The 25845-nt window shown below is 40.9% G+C and overlaps 1 protein-coding gene across 1 annotated transcript in view; it reads right to left on the reverse strand.

Annotated features, from left to right (window-relative positions):
- Nucleotides 1-22288, reverse strand: part of hpse2 (heparanase 2) — a 46763-nt gene extending 24475 nt beyond the window's left edge. The window contains exons 1-3 of the mRNA XM_030106672.1: nt 21985-22288; nt 20176-20330; nt 19099-19260 (exon numbers count right to left, since the gene is read on the reverse strand). Coding sequence (XP_029962532.1) covers nt 19099-19260; nt 20176-20330; nt 21985-22265 — 598 coding nt within the window. The 5' untranslated portion in view covers nt 22266-22288. The remainder of the gene's footprint in view (nt 1-19098; nt 19261-20175; nt 20331-21984) is intronic.
- Nucleotides 22289-25845: the final 3557 nt, after the last annotated feature.

A 25845-nucleotide genomic window follows, 5' to 3' on the forward strand; every position in this document is an offset into this window, starting at 1 on the left:
ACAGTGTGGTCTGGATATTGTCAAGCTGTCTATCTGATAGAAAAGCCAGTTGTGTGAAGCAAAAAAGGCTGGCAGCGTCAGTCAGCGCTATGCCTCATTTCTGAAGCTCTGCATATTCCCTGAAACGCTGAGGTACACATACGTCCACGTACACTCGGGCCTGTGCGCACGCACACAAACAAGCTGGTTCTCATACCACCCACATTAAGCAGAAACACATTTGGAGTTTCCAATGAAATCCCGCTTTTTGTCTGTCGCTGCACTTTGAGACACTTACTGTGAGCGCACAGGACAGGTGTTTGATTACAAGACAGTAATCTTGTAATGTGACTTTAAATTGTGGCTTTTATCATTTTTGAGCCGCAAGAGTCCGCTCGATGCTATCATATATCCTCTTGAAATAGGAAATGCACAGTGCTGTTAAGCATTAAGGAGCAGATCTGCCTGCCTTGGAGGCCTTGGAAAGGTCATCAGTTTAAACAACGGCCTCGCTTACAGTTATGAGAAGCAGGCTGAGAAGAGGAAGATGCATGGCAGCAATGGAAACTATTAGCGTGAACATTTGAGTTATATTGAAAAGAAAGGTACTTTGCGGACTAAATCCTGCAAGTAACCTGCTAAAAATCACTTTTTAATAGTTTCAATATTAGTTTTATGTGCAGAAAACATGCACGGCAGAATTTGAAGTCTCGCCATTGCATTGCTTCATTACTCAAAAGTGTGGTCACACCTAACGCAGGACATAATCCCAAAATATCATCATGAGACTACAGCTACTAACTACTGAACCTGTTTGACAGTTAGATTCTGAAAAAGCTACAGTATGTAGTTCAGAAAAATTGCTATAAATACTTTGTACTAATGCTTATGGTTGCTTCAGATGGTGGTTTGCTAAAATTTTTCCAAGCACTCAAGCTTGTCTTTGCATGATAAAAGGGAATAAATTAAAGACACTTATAAAAGAACACAGTTAACATTTTTTTGCTTTTATTTTAAAAATATGTTAGAGTGAAGTTTTGATTTTTCAACATTATTTAGAATGTGCATCCTGAAATAGTAAAATTAAAGATTAAAAGGTTGATGCAAGAATGCATTTCCTTTGTAGTTTCACTAAACACATCTTACTGCCACTACAAATGCCAATCAACACATTTATTCCCATCAAAGTCTGTATGGAGCATGCAGGCTCACACACATGTCGAGTTCTGGCTTGATTTAAATCCTGAGTTAAAAAAAACAACTCCTCGAGAGACATGTGCAGACACTGGAGAAGGCTGTTTAGAGTAATTAATTGTGAGTCTTTTTTCCTGTTTATGGATAAAATGTGTCTTTCATATCTGAAATTGCATGTGCTGAACTCAAACTCTCAGAGCTCTTAAAAATGCATATTAAGTGGCCACGCTGATCTCAACACGCAACGCAAAATACAGGCTGTGTTGTATTTAATCAAAAATATATGAGGGGAGACACAATCTGCATGAAATGACTTCATGAACATAAGAACGCCGCCATGTGTCAGAGATGTTTGTAATTTTCTCTGTCAGCTGTAAAAACTCCCATTAGTGTGCATGGAAACACACACACACACACACACACACACACACACACACACACACACACACACACACACACACACACACACACACACACACACACACACACACACACACACACACACACACACACACACACACACACACACACACACACACACACACACACACACACACACACACACATCTCCCTTGTGAACAAAGTGGGGGAGGAGGGCACTGAGGAAGGAGCTGCTCATCCATCAAACTGCTCTTAACACACTGAGGACAATTGTTGATGACAGCATTTAGGGTTTTACTAGATGGATGTAAACCAATGTAACATCCATGCTTTACACACACCACAAGCACAGTTTCAACCAGCAGGGCCGCTCATGAAAGATTTCAAAGTAGACTGCCAAGAAGTCCCCAAAAAAAAAAAGAAAAAGTGCAGTGCATTTATCATAAGCACCTCCATTATGGTTTCAATATCTTTTCCTCACCAGCTCCAGAGGTTCCACTAGCAAATCCCGCTCCCTTCTGTTTCTCATTGGATCAGTTCATCCTCTAATCAGATCTTCGGAGGGCTGCAGACACACTGTGACTGGAGCAAGGTCACGTCAAGACTCCCATCTCCACTACGCAGTTTTATTGACCAAATGGTCAAAAGTTTAAGAGCATCCTGCAGTCTGATCGTTCATTTGTACCGGTCAAAGAGGGACCAGTATACTGTTACGCGGCGCTTTGCTATTTATGTTTTATCTGCGACTTATCCTGACGTTAACTTGACACTGTGTGTGAGGCTGGCGCGGAGGGGGAAATGTGGTTCCAATGTAAAGTGAGCCTGTACTGATCCACTAGCGTGTTGCGCAGACCCCAACGCCTCCATGTTTACACACACACTCACACACTTAGTCCAACAAAACCATTCAGGTCAAACTACTTTTGTATTTTGGAAGAATGTGAGATATTTGATAGGCACCTGTTTTCAATTCTGTTAGTAGAAAGGGACCAATACACTCATGTGTGTGTGTGTTTGTGTGAAAACCAAAACGTGAGGGAGAGAAATTAACTCAATCTGTGAATTAGCTATGACTAGACATGTGTGTGGCCCCCCCCTCTGTGAACCCCGCGTAAAGAGATGCAAGGCAAGTGCAGATCTGGTGAGTAAGATGAGTGGTATGTTAACATGCGCCGGGCTCGATGTAAAGCACACCGACTCAATGCTGCTGCATGTGTGCATGCTCCGGCAAAGGCAGCAGCAGCCAGCAAATCGACGACAAAGACATAGGCGAGATGGCATTAACTGTCTTTCCCTGTCTCCGGGCCATGTGATGCAAACCGTTCATTGAGGATTATGTGAGTGAGGAAAATGTGTATAGGGTGTGAGTGGTTTTCACATCTGTTTGGCAACGGTTGCCGTCTATCACTCCCTAATGGGAAAAGTACGCTCCTCAGATACTAATGACCTCACTGTTGGGCTTGTAAAGAAACAAGGTGTGTGGAAATGTTCTTTTCCCAGGAGAGTAACACCAACATGTCTCTGTTTGCCACCGACGAACCACAAGCGAGTGATCCCTTAAATGCAAGATGGATCTGCAGTTCAAACCACATCCGAGTGTTCAGGCATCATAATTAAACAGAAATCACAGACTCAAACCTTAGTGTGGCCACAGTTGATGAAGAAATTCAGTTCTGATCTGACATTGTCTCACTGGTAAAACCTCTCAGAGCACATTTCAGCTTCTATAGAAGCACTGTAAGCAGAGTCACTGGGGGTATTAGAACTCTCCACAGCTTTCTCACCAAGGCGAAGTCTGTCCAAACTTGTAAACTATGAAAGTCATTTGCTGTGAGGCCAGCGTGGGTCTGTGTTTAGAGTCTGCGACTACTTTTGAGTCATGGCCGACTACTGGTAATGTCGTCCACCACACAGCCGCTGAAGCACCACAGTCTCTCACAACAACGGAGAAGAGCATTTTCACTTCAGGACTCCAGTCACAAAGGTAAGGAAGGAGAAGTCAAAGACAGAGAATGCATTGATAAAGACGGAGGTGAAGTAGACAAAGAAAAAAAAGATGTGAAAGAAAACTATCTTCCGTCCAGCAGAAGGTTTTCATGCAGTATTTTTATCTTTAATCTGATTATTCCCAGACCAAAGCACCAAAGCAGAGCAGTGAAGTCTAGGGAGTGAGAGCCATGCCTGACGTTTTTACTACCAGAGATTGGTGACACTGTCACCTCCAGCCAGAGTGGTTGTAAAGCCTGGACTCCTTATCTAGTTAACCATCTCATCACTCACCTCCGCTGATGCTGTAATTGAGAGCTGAACACTATAATTCCAGAGAAACAAGACTCCCGTTGCAAAACTAGGGTGAAGTAAGTGGGAGACGAGCCCAGAACTGAACTGCCCCTCAACCATCAAAGAGTTTAGAACTAAAACATTCTCCGCAGCCCTTTGAACAGAACACCTGCTCAGGCTGCAAACACAGCGAGGAACACTGACGTCTTAACAACACCTTCAAATCGATCACTTTAAAATCTATCATGAGACTGGGATCGCAAGGGCAAACAAAACATTTGTTGAGGTGTACAGGACATCTGCTATATTCCCAGGGCAGGAAGGCTATCTTTGATCCCGGGCCACGTGATGAATGAGGGTTATAAAGAACAGATCCCAAGCAGGGCAGCAATGCAAACACACAGTATCCCAGACTCCCTTTCACTGCTGCAATAATCACTATAATCACAGCAATCATCTTCCACTCTACGAGTATATCCACACACACATTACGTATGCTTCAGTTAAAGCGGAAGCTCTGTTTTCTGCTCAGCGTGCAGAGCCAGATCAAACAGTTACAGAACCAGCAGCTTGCATCACCACAGTTTTAACTGGTCATTATGCATGTAAAATGCAACATGTTGGGAAAATATTATATAATGTTTGTGAGGATGAGAAGTAAGTCGTCTTACATCCATTCGTTAATCATTTCTACGACTTTATCGAACTTAGGGTCTGAACTAAAAGTGTGCACATACAATCCTGTCATATCCATTTAGCATACTTTCCTTAACAAATATGGAATATTTGACGTGTATTCCTGAAATTGGAAAGTGCTGGAAGGAGTTTATGTTAATAGATCGATGTACAAAGCACAGTGTGATTTGTCATGTTCAGACACACTTGTGTAACTTATGATTGTGTCTAATTTTAAAACATTTTAGGCTGTCTACACATAGCGGGGTATTTATGAAAATTGATATTTCCCACTCTACCTTCATAAGGAAAAAGTTCATTTCCACAAACCTGCATAAAAACATCATTAAGAGCTGCTATGACCATGCCAAACCCACAGGTGGCAGTGTAATGAGAAGGATAAAACCATGCCAGCCAATCAGAGTCCTGGAAATTTGGATGCACAGGTGTATGGTGTTGATGAGGCTTCTGTCACAAACTGTGATGCAAATGGAAGACGGCTCAGCGTTCATCAGAGATGCTGCGCTTGTGATAAGAAGAATTCACTCCGCTGGAATATCACAACTTTATTCTGGGGCTTTATTAGAAGAGATTTTCTGTATTGAACCCAAAACGTTTACTGTGAAGTGATCGTCTACAATACTGTAAATTTTTTTGGGGGGACAAATTCAGATATATTTGCAATAAAAATAAGAAATGTTTTTCATGGATTATATTTTTTTAAGCTTAAGTTATTGATATACTACATCTAATTCTGCACAGTTTTGATTTTTTAAATCAAGTTTTGAATTGTTCATCCATTGCTGAAACCATGCACTGCAGCAAAAAAGAGGAAAAGGAGAAAAGAATGATTGGAGCTCCACAACAATATCCTGATCTGTCCCATTTGAGTTCCCACAGCAACACGCCATAAGCAGCATGCTGTGGCGGACACCCCCACCAGATGTTGATGTAAAAAGAAAATGGGACTTTTCCCAGCTCTTCGTCTTAAACAAATATCTCACAAAAGTCTCCAACGACCTTCTCATCAATCTGGTGCGTCTGCTGAGTGTGTTGAGAGTCTGTTAAGCACCTGAACATGTGTCATAAAAACATGAACATTCTTCGACTTTTGAAAGTAGTTTTTGTTTTTCGGCCCTCATTTGTACTTTCCAGCAACACTAAACATGTTTGAAGCTCATAGTCTGCACGTCAGATTTTGATTTGTTTAATAATTATGGTTTGGTCAATTTAGCTTGTTTGATGTCTGAGTTGTAGAAAAAATAACAATCTTCTTGCATATGGCTTTCAAGTGGTGCAAAAACCATATTGCACGCTATAATGTCTGAAATAAACCGCACACAGATTGTTTTCAGCTTCACAAATAAATATAATCTCATTTCTCGCCTATTGAAGGAAACCTCAGAAAACACACTGGTCCGTCAAAGCGTTACTGCACGCTCACCCATCTGTCAAAGCAACATTTCCATTAATTTGGTTCAACAAATTCAATTTCCCCAATTTCTCACTTAAAGCCCATCATCCCAAACGGAATAAAATATTAAAAGAGTCCTTGATATTCATATTCATATTCAGACCCGCGCCTCATCTAAGGAATCTGCCATGTCGACCCACCATGTTTCCACTGCTGCTCTGATGAACCAAATCCAAATTTATGCACACACGCACACGCACACACACAAAACATGGATTTTAAAACTTCATGTCAGTGGAGGGTAACTGGTTCAAACAGACTAAGAACAAGATGTTGGACTCGTTTTTGGAAGATGGTCGACGTTGGAAAGATAAATTCTGCATAAATTCTTGTCAGAACTTCAGTGTCTGCTCACAAACACTGAGATGACCGCTTAATATCTGCCTCCCAAATGATCAGTCGGGGTGAAACAGTTCACACGAACCACAGCTCTGTTCGATGCTTGGCTTTCAGAAACCTTGATGAGGTGGATCTGTGTGTATGAAGCTTCTCTCTTCAACATTTACAACTAATTTCAAGCTCGATGTAACATAAAGGTAAAAAGCTAAAATGAAATGATCAGAAAGGATACAGTAAATGATCATTTTGAATGAATACATGTATGTATATATATATATATATATATACAGTGTGTGAGAATCTTTCATAGTAAGGGATCAATGCCAGCTGTGCAACATTACAGGAGAATCACCTGCAGCATCACTTTCAAGTTGGTGTGAGCATGCAGGATTTCTCCCTGGCTCAGCTCTGCTCCCACTTTTTTTTTTCTCTCAACCTACAGTGGAGGATTTTGAAGGCAGCGGACTTGAACGAGGGCAGATCAAGTCGAGCCAGACTATTAGTGCTGCGAGTGGGGCATTCTGGCTCAATCAGACCCTGGGTTTCCTCCTCTGCCAGGGGAAAGACCTGGCCAAGCCAAATCCAGCCAGACATCTGCTGCTGGTTAGAGGTGTCGGCTCCTGCCATTCACAGCAAAAAGTTTAAAACCTCAGGGAAAGATTTCACTTGGCCTCTTCTTGCCTGGGCCACTGCAAGCACTCCTGTACACTCCCTGAGGGAATGCAAGACTGAGGAAAATACCACCAAAAATTCAATTCCACTACTTTCCGTGATTCACTCCTCTGACCGAGGCAAATTTCATTACACACTTATGGACTCATAAAATTCTTTCAATAGCGTAGTTGTCCCACTGATCTGGGATCGTTCAAAATCAAATAGTTCAAGAGTAAAAGGGCTTAGAGGGCAATCAGCAGTATGAAGCGAAATGCTTTTAACATAGATCCAAGGCTATAGGTTTTGTCCCACTTTCCTTCCATTTTCTGTTTTCTTTATGTCTTGATCACATGTATAATACGGCTGAGACATGAAGTAGTCTCAATAATATAACACCATGTATTTTCTTTAACCTAACCCTGACACCCCCCCCCCCCCCCCCCCCCCCCCCCCCCCCCCAAAAATCTGTCTGTCTGTCCTCTCTTTTTCTCTCCTTCTATGCCGTAACCACAACCGGAACAGCAGAAAGCCACGTCTGAGTCTGGTTCTGCAGGTTTCTTCCTGTTAAAAGGGACTTTTTTTTTTTTTTTTTTCCACCATCTCTGAAGCTCGCTCTTGTGAAATTGCTGAGCTTTTCTCCATGGAAGTGCTGAGAAATGATGGTGTTATATTTGGCACGATACAAATAAAATTGAACCGAACTGAAGTAAATATGTTTTAAATGTGTTGCAATGCTGAAGTGATGAAAGCCTATAAAACCGTTTACATATTTTCTGTGTCATGTTTGAACCATCCATCAGCTGGCATCTAATAAAACCTCCAAATAAAAACCCGAGGCACCAATTACTGGATACTTAAGCCAATTAACAAAAACAGAAACAAAGGGAGACTTTGGCAAATGAGCAAGAAAACAATTTGGTCACACATCTAACATTAAGCTTCCATTACCTCTCTAATGAGCCAATAAACTTTCTGGAGGTGACTGATCTTAAGTTGTAGCCAAGCCGCTATCTGTTGTTAGTCTGCTGTAAAAGTAGGTTACCATCCTAACAGCCAAGTCTAAACTGGCTTCCATATGTGTCCGCAGCACATTTCATAAGACTTACAAACAAACAAAAGTCCGGGTTACGACAGCGAATGTGTATTCTGACTTAAAAGATTCAAAGCTCTGTCTGACCAAAATACATCACCCATCGAATGTCTCACACTTCAGTAGTTTTCAAATGAAAAACAACTATAAACAAAAAGCCTACACTACAATCCATTACTACCTAAAGCAGCTCAGTAGTAAGGATTCCACAAGAACAAAATTCAAAGCACCATTTCTAATGTGAAGATGAAGACTGCATTTCAGCTGTTTCCTGGAACTCTGGATTATGTTGTTTAGATACCAGAGTTGTTTGTTATTGGCTGTTTGTTTGACAAAGTCTGCAGTGAATCATTGTTTTGGAAGGTAGCAGGGTACCTGTAGGGTTTCCACTGAAAGAAAACAGGACGCCGACCCTGGTTTGGGTTTTATTTGCAGATGCACGCCAGTTTTAGCAATAAGCGCAATTCATGCAGATAATGCTCGCAGGTGGACGCACAGCATCCCCTGCATTCTTCGACACATCAGTCAGCTGTGGCTCTTCTGCAGCTGTGCATGACGTTGAATATTCATTCAGGAATTTAAGCGAAGACCCTTATTCAACTCGCTGAACAATCTGCTCACAGTGTAAAAGTCAGAAAGAATAAAGCACGTTATTCCTGATTTATTAAACCAAAACAAATCTGGAGCAAAACAACACGTGCCAACAATGAGGAAGGTATTGTGAGGGGATTTGTGTTCAACAAAAAAACAAAAAAAAAAAAAACAACAACAAAAAAAGCAATTTCGGTCTAAATAAAAAACATAAATCCATCAAAGTAGTTGCAACAGTAGAAAAGTGTTCTTGTCCTACATTTGAGTTTTGGCAGACACACTTCTGAGCCACGACTCAGCCACTTTCTCTCCATCTGGCCTCCATCTTCACATCATGAATTTTCAATCTGAATTCACCAAATAAATATTTGTGATCCTTTCGCAACAAAACATAGAAAAGCATAGTGAGGTTCATTGTGAAGTGACGAGTTGCATGCTCATGCAGACCTTTTTTTACATTTCTTCTTTCATTTGCTTTTAACCAGGACCAGACGGGCGCTCCTCGAGCTCTTTAGACACCGGCCTGCACACAGGATAATGAGGAAGTAGCTTCTTCATAGAACCCTCTGAGGCACATGCATGTTCTCGTTTCATCTGGGGGTCAGAGGTCAGGGACGGCCGGCGGTGACGCCTCTGGAGCAGGTAAAGCTTCAGTTTCTGTCTCAACCTCTCAACATGGAGGGACATGTTTTCTCAATTATCAAGTTTTTTTCCACTTTCGGTTGTTTCTGGCAGGAAAGGGAAGTGTTTTCAGTTTCACAAGACATAGCAAGAGTTGAAATCAGTGCATTATTTTGAAAAGAAAATCATTTTGATACACTGAAATCCTAGGAACATGACAGCAAAAGTAAATTGAGCTGTATTTAGAAGAAACACACAGAGAAACCTTTGAAACATGCAGGGGTTTGTAGCCCATCTGTACAAGTGAAGAGAAAAACAGAACTCAAGAGATTTGTGATAGGATTTTTGGAAACACCCTTTTTATTAAAATGTTTTTGTAAAGCAGCTTCAAAGGCGTTATTTGTGCTCTGAGGGTGTTGGAACGGCCAACATTTATATCTAGTGAACCCTGCGCCTACAGGTTTAATCCGCCTTGTAGGCACAGCATTACACCACAGGTGTTGGCCGAGTCGATGGAGCTAAACTGCCAAACGTAGCTGCACTGGCAAAAAGAATGAAACAGAAAACACACTTTCTTGATCCCCAAGAAAAAAAAAATCATCTTTTGTTGATTCTTTCACCACATGCTTTCTTCCTCAGTCTTTTGCTGTTTTTTGTTTTTTTTATCATCCAGTCTTTCTATTTCCCCTTTTCCTTTCCTATCCCTGCTCTCTTTATCCGACTGTGAGCACTCGTGCTCTTGTTTTCTCATTTTGAGGACTGAGAGCTGTGCTGTGAATCTCCAGCTCAGCAGGACACCGAGGAGTGATAGATGGCCTCTGACAAGGTCCCACACAATCCAACCAGCCATATGCTCCGAGTGAAAAAGAGCAGAATTAAAGAGGATTCACAAGTGGCCAGAAGAGAAGCATGCCAGATTCTTTTGCAAGCAACCTTTCATGAAGTTTACAGTGATGTATGGGGAGTGGCTTTGATACAATGTGTTATTTTTCACAGTTGAGAGTATGAACACTGGCCTGCATTTCCACAGAACACAGCGTTTCAAATTTGCGGAAATTATTCAGGGGAAAAGAAAGCACAATCTTATCTAGAATTAATCATTAATCTGAAATTCCATGTGAAGTTGCTTTATCAGATAAAAATGAGGGAAACAAGGAAAAAGGTTGTAATGTTGACAGGGTTAAACTTAAGTCGTTTGAGCTCAGACGCTGTAACTTTGCTGATTCGCAATCTGAATTTCACTGCAAGTCGGTAAAATACAAACACATTCTGTCATCGTCATCAGGATTGCAGGATTACTTTCCCAGTGTTTAATATATTGAGTTATTTCAAATATCAAGATCATAGAATCATTGAAAACTCTTTTTTCCGTTTCGCAGTTATCCTTGATTTTTATCTGAAAGGACAGCTTCACGTTGGAGTTTCAGATAAATGATTGAAGGGAAATTCAATCATAGCATGAACCCCGGGCTGCACGGTGGTGTTGCGGGTTTCAGGTCTTTTCTTTATGGCGCTTTCCTCCCCTATCCTCCGACAGTTCAACCGTCTGTGTTTGAGGCTAATTAGTGACTCTGATTTTGCCAGCTACTCCGACCTGCACCCACCATCCAAACACGCTCGTTATGTTATTAGTGATTTTATTTGCCATTTTTTGTATTGTAATGGATCCCGTCCAGAACGCGCAGCCTCCCCAGTGTCTGGCATAGAAGATAAAAGAATTAGCACTTCAGACGTGTTCCCTCAGTTTATGAAAAAAGTGTGTGCAAAGTGCGCTTCGCACACACATGCATAAACGCTGCAGACATTCGTGCAATGCTAACGACTGTTAAATTCCAGCGTAAGTTGTTGAAAGAAGAATCGTTAGTGCAATTCACTTAAACTCCCGGTCAAGTCCTCTCTCAAGAACCCAAAAAAGCTGCTAAAGCTAGCTTGTCTCTTACTAGCCCTTATTTTTAGTGACGTTTTACACACACACACACACGCAAAAGCTCATGACGACAACCTAAAAGTCAAATTAAGGAAATAAGTGTCTTGCTGGTAATCAAGGAGGCCCGTTTCGCCTCAGGATAACATCATCTGGACACATACGGAACTGACACATACGCAGACGGTGTACACACACACACACACACACTCACACACACCCACACACACGCTCAAGAGGTAGCAGCATTCCAGCTGCAGGTCCATCCCCCTGGTACACTCTGTCTGAAGGCAGTATAAAAAACAGTGCCATGGTTTGAAATTTGACACAAAACGTATGTTTTAGAGTTCTGAGGAAAAATGTGGAGGTTGGATGTCATGCCAAACAATCATAGGAGAGGAAGGACTGCTTTCAAACATTTCCCATGCATCAGGCTATTAAAATGACATTGGTTTGCAGGTTGCTGGCACTTGTCTCAGGGCATATTGCAAACACATGGAATTACATGTAACGTCCACCCGTGATTTAAACACTAAATATTCCTCCGATCAAGGAAAAACAGACACTTCTGGATCAGTGGAGGCCATGTGGAACGAGTAAAGAAAAAAAAAAGAACAATCAAAGGTTTTTACGCTGAACTTGCATCACTGCTGATATCTTTAACTTGACAATTACCACTGCAATTATAATACGAATTCAACCAACATCAAGCAAAAGGTTTACATTTCAAATGCAGTCATACATGTCTGTTTAACACCTTACAAGGCCTCAAAAGCTCTGGTGGTCTGAATATTGTGTTACAGAGTTAATTTTGCATTGACACTTTTTTCTGTCTGTACAAGAATAGAAGCACTGTGTTTACAAGGTTGTTTACAATTAGTTTGGTTTTTATTGATACTATGTGTAAAGTCAAACATGTGACTGAAAAATAAACACAAAAAGTCATATTTTTACTGGGTATCTTACAAGCTGTGTCAATAATTGACCTGTTTAAATTAATAGATTTTTCTCTTCATGCAGCATTTGCTGAAACAGCAGCAAGTTTTTCACTCATCACATATCTGGGCCAGTGCATATTTAATGGTTCATTTCAAATTCAACAATTCTCCTGGTGATATCAGATTTTTTTTTTCCCTTTTAACATGAGAGCTGCTTCAGACTGCTAGGTGGGTCAGTGTCAGACGTCCACTGAAACGTGGAATTTCATAAACAGCCAATATTTCAATTTGTTCGTATTGGCAGCTTCATCCTACGTCTGGTTCTAGTGAATCGCCATCAGTGGGTTCAATAATGTCAACAGGTACCACAAATAAGCTTGAAAAACACTAAATAAGTTCTCACTTAGTCAAAAGAGGAACTGAAAATAGCCGCAAGCTAAAAAAACAACATGGTCAGGGAGACATGTTGCTCCGATGGAAATAAAACTTCAACACAAAAACTGAAATTCTATTAGTACACAGTAAATATTCCCTCTTGAAGGGGAGGATTGTTATTTCTTTTCATCCTAACTGTGTGGAAAAGTGAAGGACATAAAAATGTCTGTTGAAAAGCTCACAGTTTGGAGCTGCTGTTTGAGATCACCCTGCGTTTTTGATGCTGTTCCAAAACCCAACGTATTTATACTGAAACACTGCACTTTTGACTCGTCTCACTTGTTGGCAGGACAGTACATCACAGTTTAAGCTCCTCTCCTTTTAATAGCATGGCAAAGCAAACAATGCTCGATGTATAAAAACACACTCACAATCTTTAATATTCTTTGTTTTATCCCCGGCCTGTCCAAGATCCACAATGGCCGCTCACATCCAATAATATCATTACGGATATCAACAAATCAAAGCAGATTAGATTCATGCTCCTGCCGACACGGCAACGTGCCGCACCGTAGTGTTGCAGTGAGAAACTTGGCAGGAGAAACGCTCATAAATCTATATTCAGCAATGAGCCGGAGACGGACTGGGTCCTGAAGCAGCTGCAGCGCTGGAGATTGAATCCATCACAGTGTGGATATTCACCGAGAGGGAGTCCGACAATGAGACACAGGGAGAAACAGAGCACCTCCCCGCCGAAGAGGCTCAAACGTGAAATGAAGAAGAGGCTAGGTAAGATCCTGGAAGAGTCGCATAGCAGAACTAATAGGATAGACGGAGCACGTTTGCCTCTGTTGCGAGAAAATATGGTTTGGTTTTCAAATGGGTAAAAAGCAGAAAGCTATAACCAGAGGCACTTTGACTGCAGACAGCTGTGCCAGTTTGCTCTGATGCAAACATGTTCAAGCCATTCACAGATGTTCAGTGAATTCCCAGTTCGGTGCATTCTCCCAATGTTTACACATTTTTAATCTGCTGCCTTCCTCTTATGTCCTCCTCACTGACTCACAATGCCCATAATGCTTTCTGTCAGGGAAATGAGCTACACCACCATTACTGCATCACAGACGACGGGTCTTGTGTGCTGAAACTCTCTTAACTGGGACAAAGAAATGGTAAAACACTGGTGTGTGCACGCATGCACATTTGATGTACATCCTTAAATAAACACAATATTTTCAGCGCTGTGAATGTTGAGAGTAGGAGGACTGTAAAAACACATTATCCGTCTTTCTGACTGAACTGGGATCCTACACAAAAATGTAAACAGTCACTGCCATTCCCACTCAGTGTTATGTGGCCGTATCCACCACTCCACAGACAGAAAATAAAACATCAGGGAAATTATTCCTCCTGTGTGCAGCACATCAAAAAATACAGTTCTTGAAAACTATAGACAAAAATCCACCTACATAAAATGTTTCTCTCTCTCTCAGTGATTAAAACTGCTTCACCAGTCCAAGAGAAGCAGGACCGACAACCGTTTATGCATCAGGAGAGAAAGTTCACACTATAAAAGTCAAAGATTACATACAAATAAAAGACTATATGTATAATCTCATGCTGAGAAGCAAACTTTGTTTGATGCTGAACTTCCTGTTGAATACCATATTATTATTTTTCTATTGTTAACTGCTGTAATCACTGGAAAATTGATTTCGTTTTCGGAAATAAGGCATGCTGGGAAAAAAAAAAGACAAATGCGCATCGTCCTGAGTTACCAGAACTTTGAAAAGTCTTATATAAATATCAGAATTTCCTCCGATGACTCTTTCCTTTCTGTGCAGCTCTGCAGCTCAATGAGCTGCTACTGGCCTCAGACGCAGTTCAAAGAGGGAGGCTCAGGTATTAGTGTCCACTTCACTTTCAGCCCTGTTTACTTAAACATAACAACTGATTAGACACTGTAAACATTCGTGTCACCTGATACTATGCGCGTGTGAGATCAGACTCAGAAAGAGACGGAGAGAGGGAGAGGGAGAGAGAAAAGAGGGTTAATCATGATGCGAGGCTGCAAACCATCTGCCTGAACTCCGAGCCAATTTCTGACTTATTGAACATTAACACAACGCTCTTTAGCGTGACGCCTTCGACCAAAATTTAAGGCTCTTGCAGCCTGGTGAGCTCTGCTCCGCTACCGTTCATTAAAAAGAGCAAAGTTATTTGTAAGATCAAGCCACAGCAGCTGTTATGAGATCCACTGATTTACTCCTGTCTGCATTCATGCTACATTCTGTGAAATGAGAAGTTGCTTTTTGGCAAAGAATCTCCTTTTTTATCCGTCTTGTGCTCTCCCACTCTCATCTCAATGGTTCATCTACCGGGCTTACAAGCATTATTAAAGACAAATACCAACAGCAATCATACAGTGGATAATAGTTAGCATGCTTGCCTGGAAGAGCAAATGCACCCGTTTTTCCCATGTCACTCAGTTTTCCTCTAACAGTCCAAAAACATGTTTGAAGTCAACTTGTGACTCTAAAACAGCCTGTAGAAGTGAATGAAGTATCCTGCCTTCACCCGGTCAGGTAGGACCACGATGAGGATGACGGACACCCGATAGAAAGAGTGGAGCGACTCCAAGAGCCCAGCTGGCAGCGAGCCGAGCATTTACTGCAGAGGTGTTGTTGTTTCCATCCTTTTTTTGTCATTATCAAGCAGAGGGACTGTTAACCCACTGATAGCTGGTACTGGACCACTGTGAGACAGGTTACTTTTATTCTACAGATAATGTCTTATTCCAAAAATGAAGAAAATCGGGAATATGTAAAGCTGACAAACCATTTCTTTCTCCAGCACTGCTGAATAAAGGATCCAAAAAAAATGTTTTACACACAAAGGTTTAGTGACAAATGCATACACACTTTTGAAGGTACAAATTTTAAATAAGGTGTGATTTTCTGTCTTAAAAGTATCCTCTAACAACACTCTTAACGGTAAAAGAGTGGATTATGAAAATAGCAGACGTAGCAGTGGAAGACCTATCATCAGATATGATGAGAAAGACAATATTTATTTAGAATAACCATCACTTGATGTGATTCAACCGTCCTACTCAAGAAAACTAACTTTTTTCTTCTCTTGTACAACAAATATTTTGCAAAAAACATGTTGTGAGTACGACTTCCCTCTCTGCCCATGAGCCAGTCCCAGCTGACGGTGCAGGTCAGGCCGTGGACAGGTCACCGCCGGCTTTAATCTACGCGGCTCTCTTCGTGCCACTGGATACAACTGTAAATATACGCAGCCTCTGTCTTTTGCTGAAGTAATGTGTATGTTTGATTTATGCTCGATGTTTCCTATCTCATTAAAATCAAAGAAAACATTTGCGGAAAAATCTCCGGTACCCTCCCACCAGCAGCCGCAGCTCTCGTAAGTGATAACATCCTGTGTTTGACTCCCCCGTTTCTATGTTTTGGGAAGATTTCCCTCCCTGTCCGTGTTCTCAAATATTGATCAGCCGGCCTTATGACATAGTGCAGGAATTTTCTAAAACGAGTGGTGTTTATTCTTCGAGGCTTGAATATATGAATGAGGCTTTTGGGGTCCGGAGGTCGAACGGATTGACTGTCTCATTCTCTGAAGTGTCAAACAAACACCGGACTTTCACATGACTTCACAATATACAGAGCTAAGCTAACAGTAAACAACAGAGAGAAAATCAGAAGATGGTGTGAAGCTGCAGAGGAGAAAAAAAAAAGAAGCTGGAGGAAAGAGAGAAGTGAGAAAAGAGGAGGTGAACATGGAGGAAGCGGCGTCTGATGGAGGGATATGCTCCTGCGGAGAGACATGGAATGACGCTGGCCATGACCTTGTCTGAGGCTGGAGTAATTTCTCTACGTAGTTCCCCCCGCTGAATGTGTGTGTGTGCGTGTTAACCCAGTATGGCCCCATTACTGATAGCTCTAACAAGCCCGGGTCAAAGGTCAGACAGTGGTGAGTGGAAAAGGATGGAGCGAGACTGTTAAAGGTCTTTTAAACACCACCTGCCTTAACACACGAACACATACATACACACAGTGGATCTGGACTAATTGTTACCAGACCAGATTTAAACACATCCTTCGCAGCCCTGGTTCCCTCCACCACTGAGACCAGGGGTCTTTGCTCAGATTTAAAGCTGTAACTCAAGTGTATTTACACTTCAAGGATTTTTTTTTTTTAATTCATCTTTGCATATGCTTCTGACTTATTTGTACAATACAAACACTCAATATCTAAAATTAGATGTCAAAGGGACAAACTAGCCTTTTAAAAAAAAGCCTTCAGGCTTCTTTTTATCATTCTCCATGAGCCTGCAGCTTTTCTCTGTTCTTGGGAAGAAAAAAAAAACACTACTGGGAGACCCCTTCACTGCATATAATTCAAAATAAAGTCCTTTTGCTTGGCTTTGTTCCCCCGTCTCCATCTGCACCTGCTCAAAAACAGCACGGTGCCTCGCTCTGGCAAACCTATCTGAACCCTTAATCGGAGCCCGTCACAACAGAAGTTCAAATTCAAGCTGACAAAGTCCTACATCAGGCCCTACTTCATCACTGCAATGGAACCAAAGTAGACAAGCGTGTGCGAAAATTACATTTAAGCAGTGATTCATTTCCACCACAACTTCTAAGGCACGAATATTTTCCAGTTATATTTCACCGGACTCCCACCTGTACAATCAAACGGAATATTTATTTCTTCATTTCAGAGTGTTTGACCGATGTAATTTGCGTCGGCACAAAAGGCTTGAAAGACCAAAGCATAGCTTTTCATCAATAAATCATCAATGGGTTTTCTCTGCCTTTGAATATCACACATATGACTGGCTGCATCTGGTGGCCTCCGTGTTGCAACAACACGAGCAAGTGGGAACATCCTTTTTGTGACAGGAAGCTGTGGGGTTTATGAGAAATGTGGTCTTAATTTTGCGAGACATTCACACTATTGCACATGTGTGAGAAAAAGACGAGTTGTATAAACATGGCTTTATAGGTCTGCAGTTTTTTTTTTTCAAGAGACAAAAATTTAAATAAAGATAGAGAGACTTCACATTGGATACATAATGAAATCACCGTGTTATCGATTAATAAATTCAATATTTTCATGTTCCTGTGCAACCGTGATCAAGCAGTTGCTTCCAAACAGAATAATATCTTAAGCACATGACTGTAACTTTTGCCTGTAGCCGAAACAAATCATTACTGAGGAATTTTAGCAAAAATAAATTTGACTTACAAAAAACAAAAAGCCGTCTAAAGACGTTCGACACACATTGATGAGATGACCAAACCGACTTGAAACACTACAGGATCGATGGAAAGTGGATGTAGTACACGACACCAGGCCCGAACTTGTGAACTGGCCTCTTATACAAACAGGGTCAAATTCTTTCTTTCTCTACTTGCCTACTTTGATTAATGCAACGAAGCCGTGTTTTCACTATTGCACTCGAGACTATTTGAAAATAGGCAGTGGAAGTATGCCGCTGGTCTCTGGCTTGAGCGCTCATATGGAAGCATGAAGGGGGGACACACACTAAATACATGAAACACACACTGCGGACCGACTCATGTCAGGACACTGGAACTGTGTGTGTGTGTGTGATCGCCGATATTATTCAGCCGGGTTCAGCTGAGGCTGAGCTGGAATCTTTATTTTTTTTTAGTCATCGATTTATATCTTTTCAAAATGTACAGCCAGATATGTCACCAGGGACATGGTTGTGTATTTTGTCACACTTCTAGTGGAAGAGGACTTGATGCATTAAATTATTTTATGCGCCGTGACTGAGCTGCACATTATTAGCCAAGTTGAACTTTTTTTTTCCCCCCCTCAAGTTCTTTGAGTTTTAAGACTCATGATTTGGGTGACTCAGTGTTTCAGAATATAAATCCCACTCAACCAGAAAAAGGAGCCTTCCTCCACCCACTTGAGTTTCAAAATGCCGACAAGAAATTTGTAGTTCTGCTTGAGAGGAAATGTTTTTGGTTTTATTCGCACTGAGAGAGAGTGAATATATCTTTGAATATCTAACACATTTTTTCGTGTTTTACAACTCTAAGTTGTATGATATTACCCTGAACCTAACCTAAAAATCAACAATTTAAAAAAATAAAAGTCCAACTCACTGCTGAGCTCCATCAGGACACTGCGGTAGCTCTAAATGACAAATCCTTCGTTGACTTTCTTCTCCTGCAGTTTCTCATTTCCAATCCAGTCAATCACAATAACAGATAAGCAATGCAGCCCACCCAAAACCAGACCCTCAGAAGTCCTTCTGCGGTCAGGTTAACTGTAACCGGTGAAAACGTCAGCGCTCTGTTTACCAGTCTCTGCTCTATCCATCCCCACATTCCTCCTTCTCCAAATTGCATTTGTCATTCTGAAAGCTGATGGTTTACACTGGCATGCTTTGAACCTCATGGGATCCGGAGCGTGTGCACGTGCGCGTGCGCGAGAGGGCCCATGACCTACAGGGTCCAGACGGCACATGAACGGGAGCCAGAAAAAAAGCCCCAGCATGTGTGTGCTTGTGATCTCCTACCTGTTATTGTGATGTTGCTGTAGATGTTGGACATCTGCTCCTTCAGCAGGACGAGCTGCGTGGTGGCGGCTTTCTCCCTCTGCAGCTCCAGCATGATGTCGGGGTGGTTGGCCAGTTTGCAGCCGTTCTGCTTGTCCAGTGCAATGTCGCTGCGCACAATATCTGCAAGCATTTGAAATTAATGAAAGCAAATTTTCAGCTTTGATTGATATATTTTTTGAACACACTGTCATGTATACCTCGGGTTTAATTTTGTTTTAATTTTGTGAAATACTTGAAAATTTTAAAAATGTACATTTTAGGTCCTTCAAAGCATTGGATATTGTTTAATGACTTGGCTCACTGTGCAATCACATTTTAAAATGCACAGATATTGAATGTTATTCTTATTTTTTCAATAAAAGTAATTGCTGTTTTTAATTTTTTTTTTTTTTTTTTTTGCTGCTTTTGAAAGAGCAGCAGCACAACACAACACTGAGAGCTGAGATTAGAAGCAGACAGCCTAAGAAGCAAATGGAGGGCATGTTTTGGACATTTTTCACTGCGTTAAGTTGCATTTTGTCTTGTCCACATTTTTGTTTGAAGATATGATCAAAAACAGATTTTTTAAATATTTTATTGGCGTAAAAATTGGAGTTGTAGTTTGTTTGAGGTGTTTGTAGCCCCTCAACTTAACTTTTACACTGCTGCATAAATAAACTGCTGGTACAATGTCTTTACTTCTCCTAATAAATGTTTCATGTTCACTTATTGATGTTACATCAGCTACTTGGAGCATCGTGTATTGCAATATACATAATATCGGTCTAAAAATGACTTGAAGTTTTTAAAGACTTCAAGGACAGATGTGGCAGCACTGAAAGATTTAGTGAAAGATAACGAAGATTTTATTCATTTATTTATTTTAATAAACAAGCAAGAACATTTCCAAAGGAAAGAATGAATCTGCTCTGAGAGGAAAAACACACACGATAAAAACAGACGCTCAAATATGTCGGTCAGTAACACACACTCACACACTCACACACGCGCTGAGGCGGGAGGAGGAGGAAGGAGAGAAACGCCGAGTCGACTCACCGTCTTCGTAGTTCTTCAGGTAGTAGTCCGGTCCGGGCCCTCGGAACTTGGTAGGGTTCTTCTGGTTATTGAACTGCAGGAAGTCGGTTCGTTTTCCACTGAAGCGCAGAAAGGCGGGCGAGAGGCCGCGCGCCAGGGTCACGAGGCGCTTGGAGCTGCGTACGTACAGACAGAGGCGCCAACGTCAAACACGCTGCGTAGAAAATGATTCCTACCGGCGACGCGAACAGAAGGAGGGCAAAAGAAATAGACACTGATCCTAACTTCTCGTGTTTTTGTACCGAAAACTCCTCGCGGCGCAACCCGGATTCGAACCAGCGGCCCTTATATTCAAGGTCAAATATTATTCCAAAGCGCCAAGCACAGAAAAAAAAAAAAAAACTATACATAATATTTAAATTATTATATTTAGTCGTGTCTTTACATGTGATTGTCCAAATATCGTGTCAATTGTTAAAACTCATTCAGGCCCCAAAACAAACCTACTATTTCAGAAAAACACACGTTCGTGTCAAAAGAAGCATCCAATAAAAATAAAATAACAAACCCAATTATTTTTTATTTGAAGAATAGAGAGACTATATAAACATAAAAGATTAAATGAAATAAATTATGACTAATCATATCACTCAAGGAACATCACGTTTTATGACTGCAACTTTCAGTTTGAAAACACTTGAACGCATCAAGCAGTAAAATATTAAGTGTAGCTTATGTAAGTCAGAATTCATTGCAAATAACGTTTTGACATTTCAAAAAACACATTAAAGTTAACGAGGGGGACTTTAAAGGCGATATGGCTTAAAGTCTGAACAATAAAACAAGTGGAAAACACATTAAATGAAGCTCAGCGGACCTTCTGATTCGGATTATCAAAGAATTTCTCATTTCGCAGTTAATGAAGGCGCATCTTTATGATACCCTCAGTCAGGCTGAAGCTGTACTTATAAAAGTGGCTCTGCAGGAGGAAACAGTTTAAAAAAAAGGTACAGCATATGATGCAATACAGTAAACATTAAAAAAATCAGTTTGCTATATTGAAATTGCCTAATATTTTTAAATGAGAATTAATGGGATCAAAGATAAACACGTAAAATACATCTGGCTTTCAGTATATTTAAGACAGCAAACTAAGTGTGAGCGAATGATAGTTTTTGACGTTATCACATCTAAAGCAGCAAACACTAATTGTTCATTTAGAGTGAGACTAATATAAACATAGAATTTTAAGCATTGTTACGCATTTTCAGGTCGACATTCAGGTCAAAATGTGAATATTAATAAAGCGTGAACTCACTGCATGCTTCCTTTTTTGTTAAATAACATAAAGCAACAGGTTACTAAGTAAAAGATCAAGTTAAGTAAGTTTAGTTTGAAGAAATCCATCTTCACTTTAGCATATTGTCCAAATGATATAATATAGCATGTTGGAACAACACTGGACTCAGGTGAGTTTTAGAATTTAGAATTAAAAATAAAGTTAGACGTATATTGATTGAGTTGTGAGATCATATTCAGTAGTAGTGAAGAAAGGGCACATGGACAACTTTGTCCAAAGACGCACACCATGTCTGAAAATCCTCTGTGAAGTCCAGTATAAACAGCATTTTATCGAGCACTTGCACCTTTATCTTTTAAGGTGTATTAAAAGTTAACTTTTCTTATCTCGGTCAAAAACCAACGTAGAGCTGCGTCGTTCAGTCGTAATAAGAAACGTGGCTTTGTGCGCAATGAATTGAAAACAGCAGAGCATTATATTTTTGGGACAGAACGTGCAATGTGTATGGCGAACGGGGAGCTGTTTGATACCTCAGAAAGTCCAGCCAGCCGTCTTTGATAATCGAGGGGTCCAGCTGCAAAGAAAGGAAGTTGTCGTTGAGAACTCTGATCGGACTGCGCGTGTTGACATCCAGAAGAACCAGCGTCCTCTCCATAAAGCCCAGCCGCTTCCCACCGGCTGCAGGTCTCTGGTACGCAGAGGAGGAAGAAGAAGAATAGGAGGAAGAGAGCACAGACTGCACCACCAAAGTAATCACAGATGCCAGCCACAGGGAGGACCACGGGAATACGCACGGTGAGGATTTGGGCATCTTCTTGCTTTGCAGAGCGGGGAGATGAGCGCGCGTAATGAGACTTATAGATGGGAGGAAGAAAAAAAAAACGGCTTGACAGACTCTGGTGCAGCAAAGATCGATGACGGCTCTTTACCACGGTCTCATCGATCTGGATCTGTCTTCCTGTCTAGCTGTCTCACCCCCTTCTGCCCCCCGCCCCTCGGAGTATTTTTGGGAGCTGCACATAAGAGCGCACGCCCCGAACCAGCCTTCCCGGTTGTAAGAGCCAGAAGCTGGGAGGAGGAGAGGAGGCAGCACCGCCCCTCTAAGGTTCTCTGAGGTATGAATACAAACTATTTAATTAAACGTAGTTATCTCAACTCTTGAGCAACAGTTTAGGATGAATAATCCAGAAGCCACTGTAAATCCTGTATATTTTTGGAGGCGTGTCTGATAAATGGAACATAATTCTTCTTTTGGGTTGTGTTTGAATATACTTAGTGTGTGTGTCCATGCGTGTGTGGAGATATGAATCTAAGTAGTATCAACAAGTAGCTTTCAAAGTTATTAGAATATTAGATTATGACTCCATTCGACTTGAAAAAATAGCAACGGTGAATCTTTCTCTCTTGAAGATTACGATCTGTAATTTACGCACGGATTACTCTTCAGCTGAAGAAAAGCATGTCTCAGAGTGAAAAGCTTCATTGGGCTGTAATGCTGTGCAGAGATTTGTCTGGAAACGTTGCCAAAGGTAAACCTTTATAGGCTGTCACGCACCACACAATCATTTATAAAAATAAAAAAGAAGTCGCTTCAGGTCGCAGTTACAAAATTGCGCTTTGTAATCTAAATGTTCCCAGAGAAAAGTTGTTGAAAAGGGCCTGCACGAATCTCCAGGCGACGCTTCACAAGAACCACAGTCCCCCCCTTTTTTTTTCAAAACAACTACGATAAAATTTTGTCAAAGTCTTGTTTAAAGTTCCCTGTTCAGGATAAAGGTGTTTTGACAAACAACTGATGGACTGCACATTTTCCAGATGACGTTTTGGGAATGGCAACGTGGGTTTTTGGCACACTTTTTAGCAACATCTAAAACCTATTTGAGATGTAAGTTTCCACACATGGAAGTCACCTATGAACTCCTTTATGTGAGTTTTAGCCCCAGATGTTTTTAGAACACTTCTGAGCAAGAAACACGCCAAACAAAGTGACTGCAGTGTGTTGTGATCTCTCCAGGGCGCAGCGCGCCAGGCGCTCTGCAGGCGGTCAGTGTTGGAAAAGGTGGTCGTTTAAGGTCACTGCTGTCCCACAACTGAGCAGCAAGATAAATGAGAGGAAACAGTGTCGCTTAAACCCGTGTTGATCCTTTTTATCCCCGTCTACTACACCGACTCACGAATGCATCAGGCCACAACTGAATCTTTCCAAGGTGTTAACTTTGCAGGCTTTACGCACGGAAGTTCCCTTCGAAACGCATTAAAAGGCGCCTGATGGTTGATGGGGAAGCATCTGCGTGGATAATTGGGTAATTGTTAAAAGTGGAAAAAGCCACACGGAGTGACTCTTCAGTGTCAGAGACAAACATAACCCGGAGATCAAGTGGCGCACTGTGTCTTCCTGGCCTCTCAAGCAGACGCTCAGATAGCAGATCGTCTGCTGCTTCAGATTTCTCATAATGTTGTCTTTTTGGCACAGCGGGACATCACTGGCAACATGTGGGTTCAATAGAGCCAATTATTACTCGTAGATCCGTGTTATCTCAGAGCTATCCAGTTGTTTTAGTTTTGGAATTTCTGGTTTGTCATTTTTTTTTAATGTGTAAAAAAGTAGTTAAAAAATAAAAAAAACTGATGTCGCCTCCCAAGATTTTTAGAGATAAAGTGTGTGATCGGAAAAAATAGAACTTGTGTTATTTTTTTCCTTTCTTTTTTTTATTTTTAATGACTTAGGGACATCTCAGGCTCACTTTAAAAGCAAACCGGAGCGGTACGCAGCGTTACCGACAGAGTCCGACGGCTCAGCCAAATATGAAGGTGAAAAGAGGAGGAATATGCTGATGTTACTGAGATAAGATGCAGGTTATGCTTTGATTTTATTACCCGACTTCAGGTAAGAATTGTTGCTGTTGCTGTTTTGTTATTTTCCCGTATTTAGAAACATGTCGCATTTCTATTAGATCGCAGAAAACACATCTCAACGACTTTACTGCAGTTATCTGCTGCATGGTCGTTTGAAGAACCAATGTGGACTCGAGCAAAAGAAGCAAATGTACTTGATTTCACCGTGTGGATAAAAAACACAATCATCAGAAAAAAATTGTAACGTTATTGTTTTTTTTTTTACATTTTGAATTCATTTTGTCATCACATATTTGTTTTAAAATGCTTGTAAAGACAGACATATCCATTCAACTGGTCAATGAGCTATAAGATTCTATGATAAATTCAACAGGTTGTATTTAAAAAGAAAAGTCGACAAGAGAAGCTCTTGGACATATCCCGATTATTTTGGAGAGAGCAATGACTTGTTTTCGTTCTTCATCGGGGTATTTTTTGCTCTCACGTAAAACCAGCAGTTTTGCTTCATGGCAAAATGGGGGAACAGTCCCACGTTTAATATATAATTTCAAGTTAGAATTTCTATTTGTTTGGAGTTTTAGTTTTATCCGACGTGAACCTCGTCTGGGTTTTTAAACGGATGTGTGATATGAAGGAGCTATTTTACCTCTCAGGGCTTAGCAATGTGTCTCCTATTACACTGTATGACTTTTAAACGGATCCTTATCTCACTCTTTAGATTGTTTTGATTTGTCGCACAAAGTCTCTTCTCCAAATATTATGGTGGATGTGTGGTTGAAACGGAGCAGAGAATATAAGCACTTGGCAGGAATCAGACGTTACTTTCCTGCAGAATGGAATCACTGAACTAAGCTTCATGATAACCCCGCAGTAATAATAATAATAATAATAATAATAATAATAATAATAATAATAATAATAATAATAATAATAATAATTTGTTTTTTGTATATACAACGGAATGTTACTGAACATGGAAATTCATTTTGATCTTTCATTTAAACTTGTGGGATCATATTAAGTCTTCTAATAGTGAGGTATTGCAGATATTAAGTCATTCGTTGCAGTTCTCCAACTCTGTAAATAAAATTTTGTATGACAGAGACAAAAGTCTGCAAACAACAAAACGCGTGTATTTATGAATTTGGAGAAGTTTTCTCTCAGGTTGTCCTTTTCTTTCTCACTTTCTGTGTAACGGGTTACAACAGCGCCATCTAGTGGCGCTTCCAAAACATTATGAGAAGGGAAATGTGAAACTCCAGAAGTCATTTTAAAGAGGGCTTTGTAGGATATTTGATTAGGTGGATGTCTTGATTTAAGTCCAGGTTTTTATTCCGGGGGTCCTACTGCGAGAATCCACTGTGTCCCAGTTGTCAGTGCGGTGCCGCATTAATCATTCACGATGGAGCGTTTCCTGCTTTCTATTTTTAGAAAGTGGCTGAAAGCACACAGACTTGCGTCAGGGCTTGTCATTTATATTTAAGATTCCCCCTCCGCCCGAATTTCTACTCTCTCTCTCTCTCTCTCTCTCTCTC

This window comes from Salarias fasciatus, chromosome 13, assembly GCF_902148845.1.
Source record: "Salarias fasciatus chromosome 13, fSalaFa1.1, whole genome shotgun sequence".
NCBI classification, from domain to species: Eukaryota; Metazoa; Chordata; class Actinopteri; order Blenniiformes; family Blenniidae; genus Salarias; species Salarias fasciatus.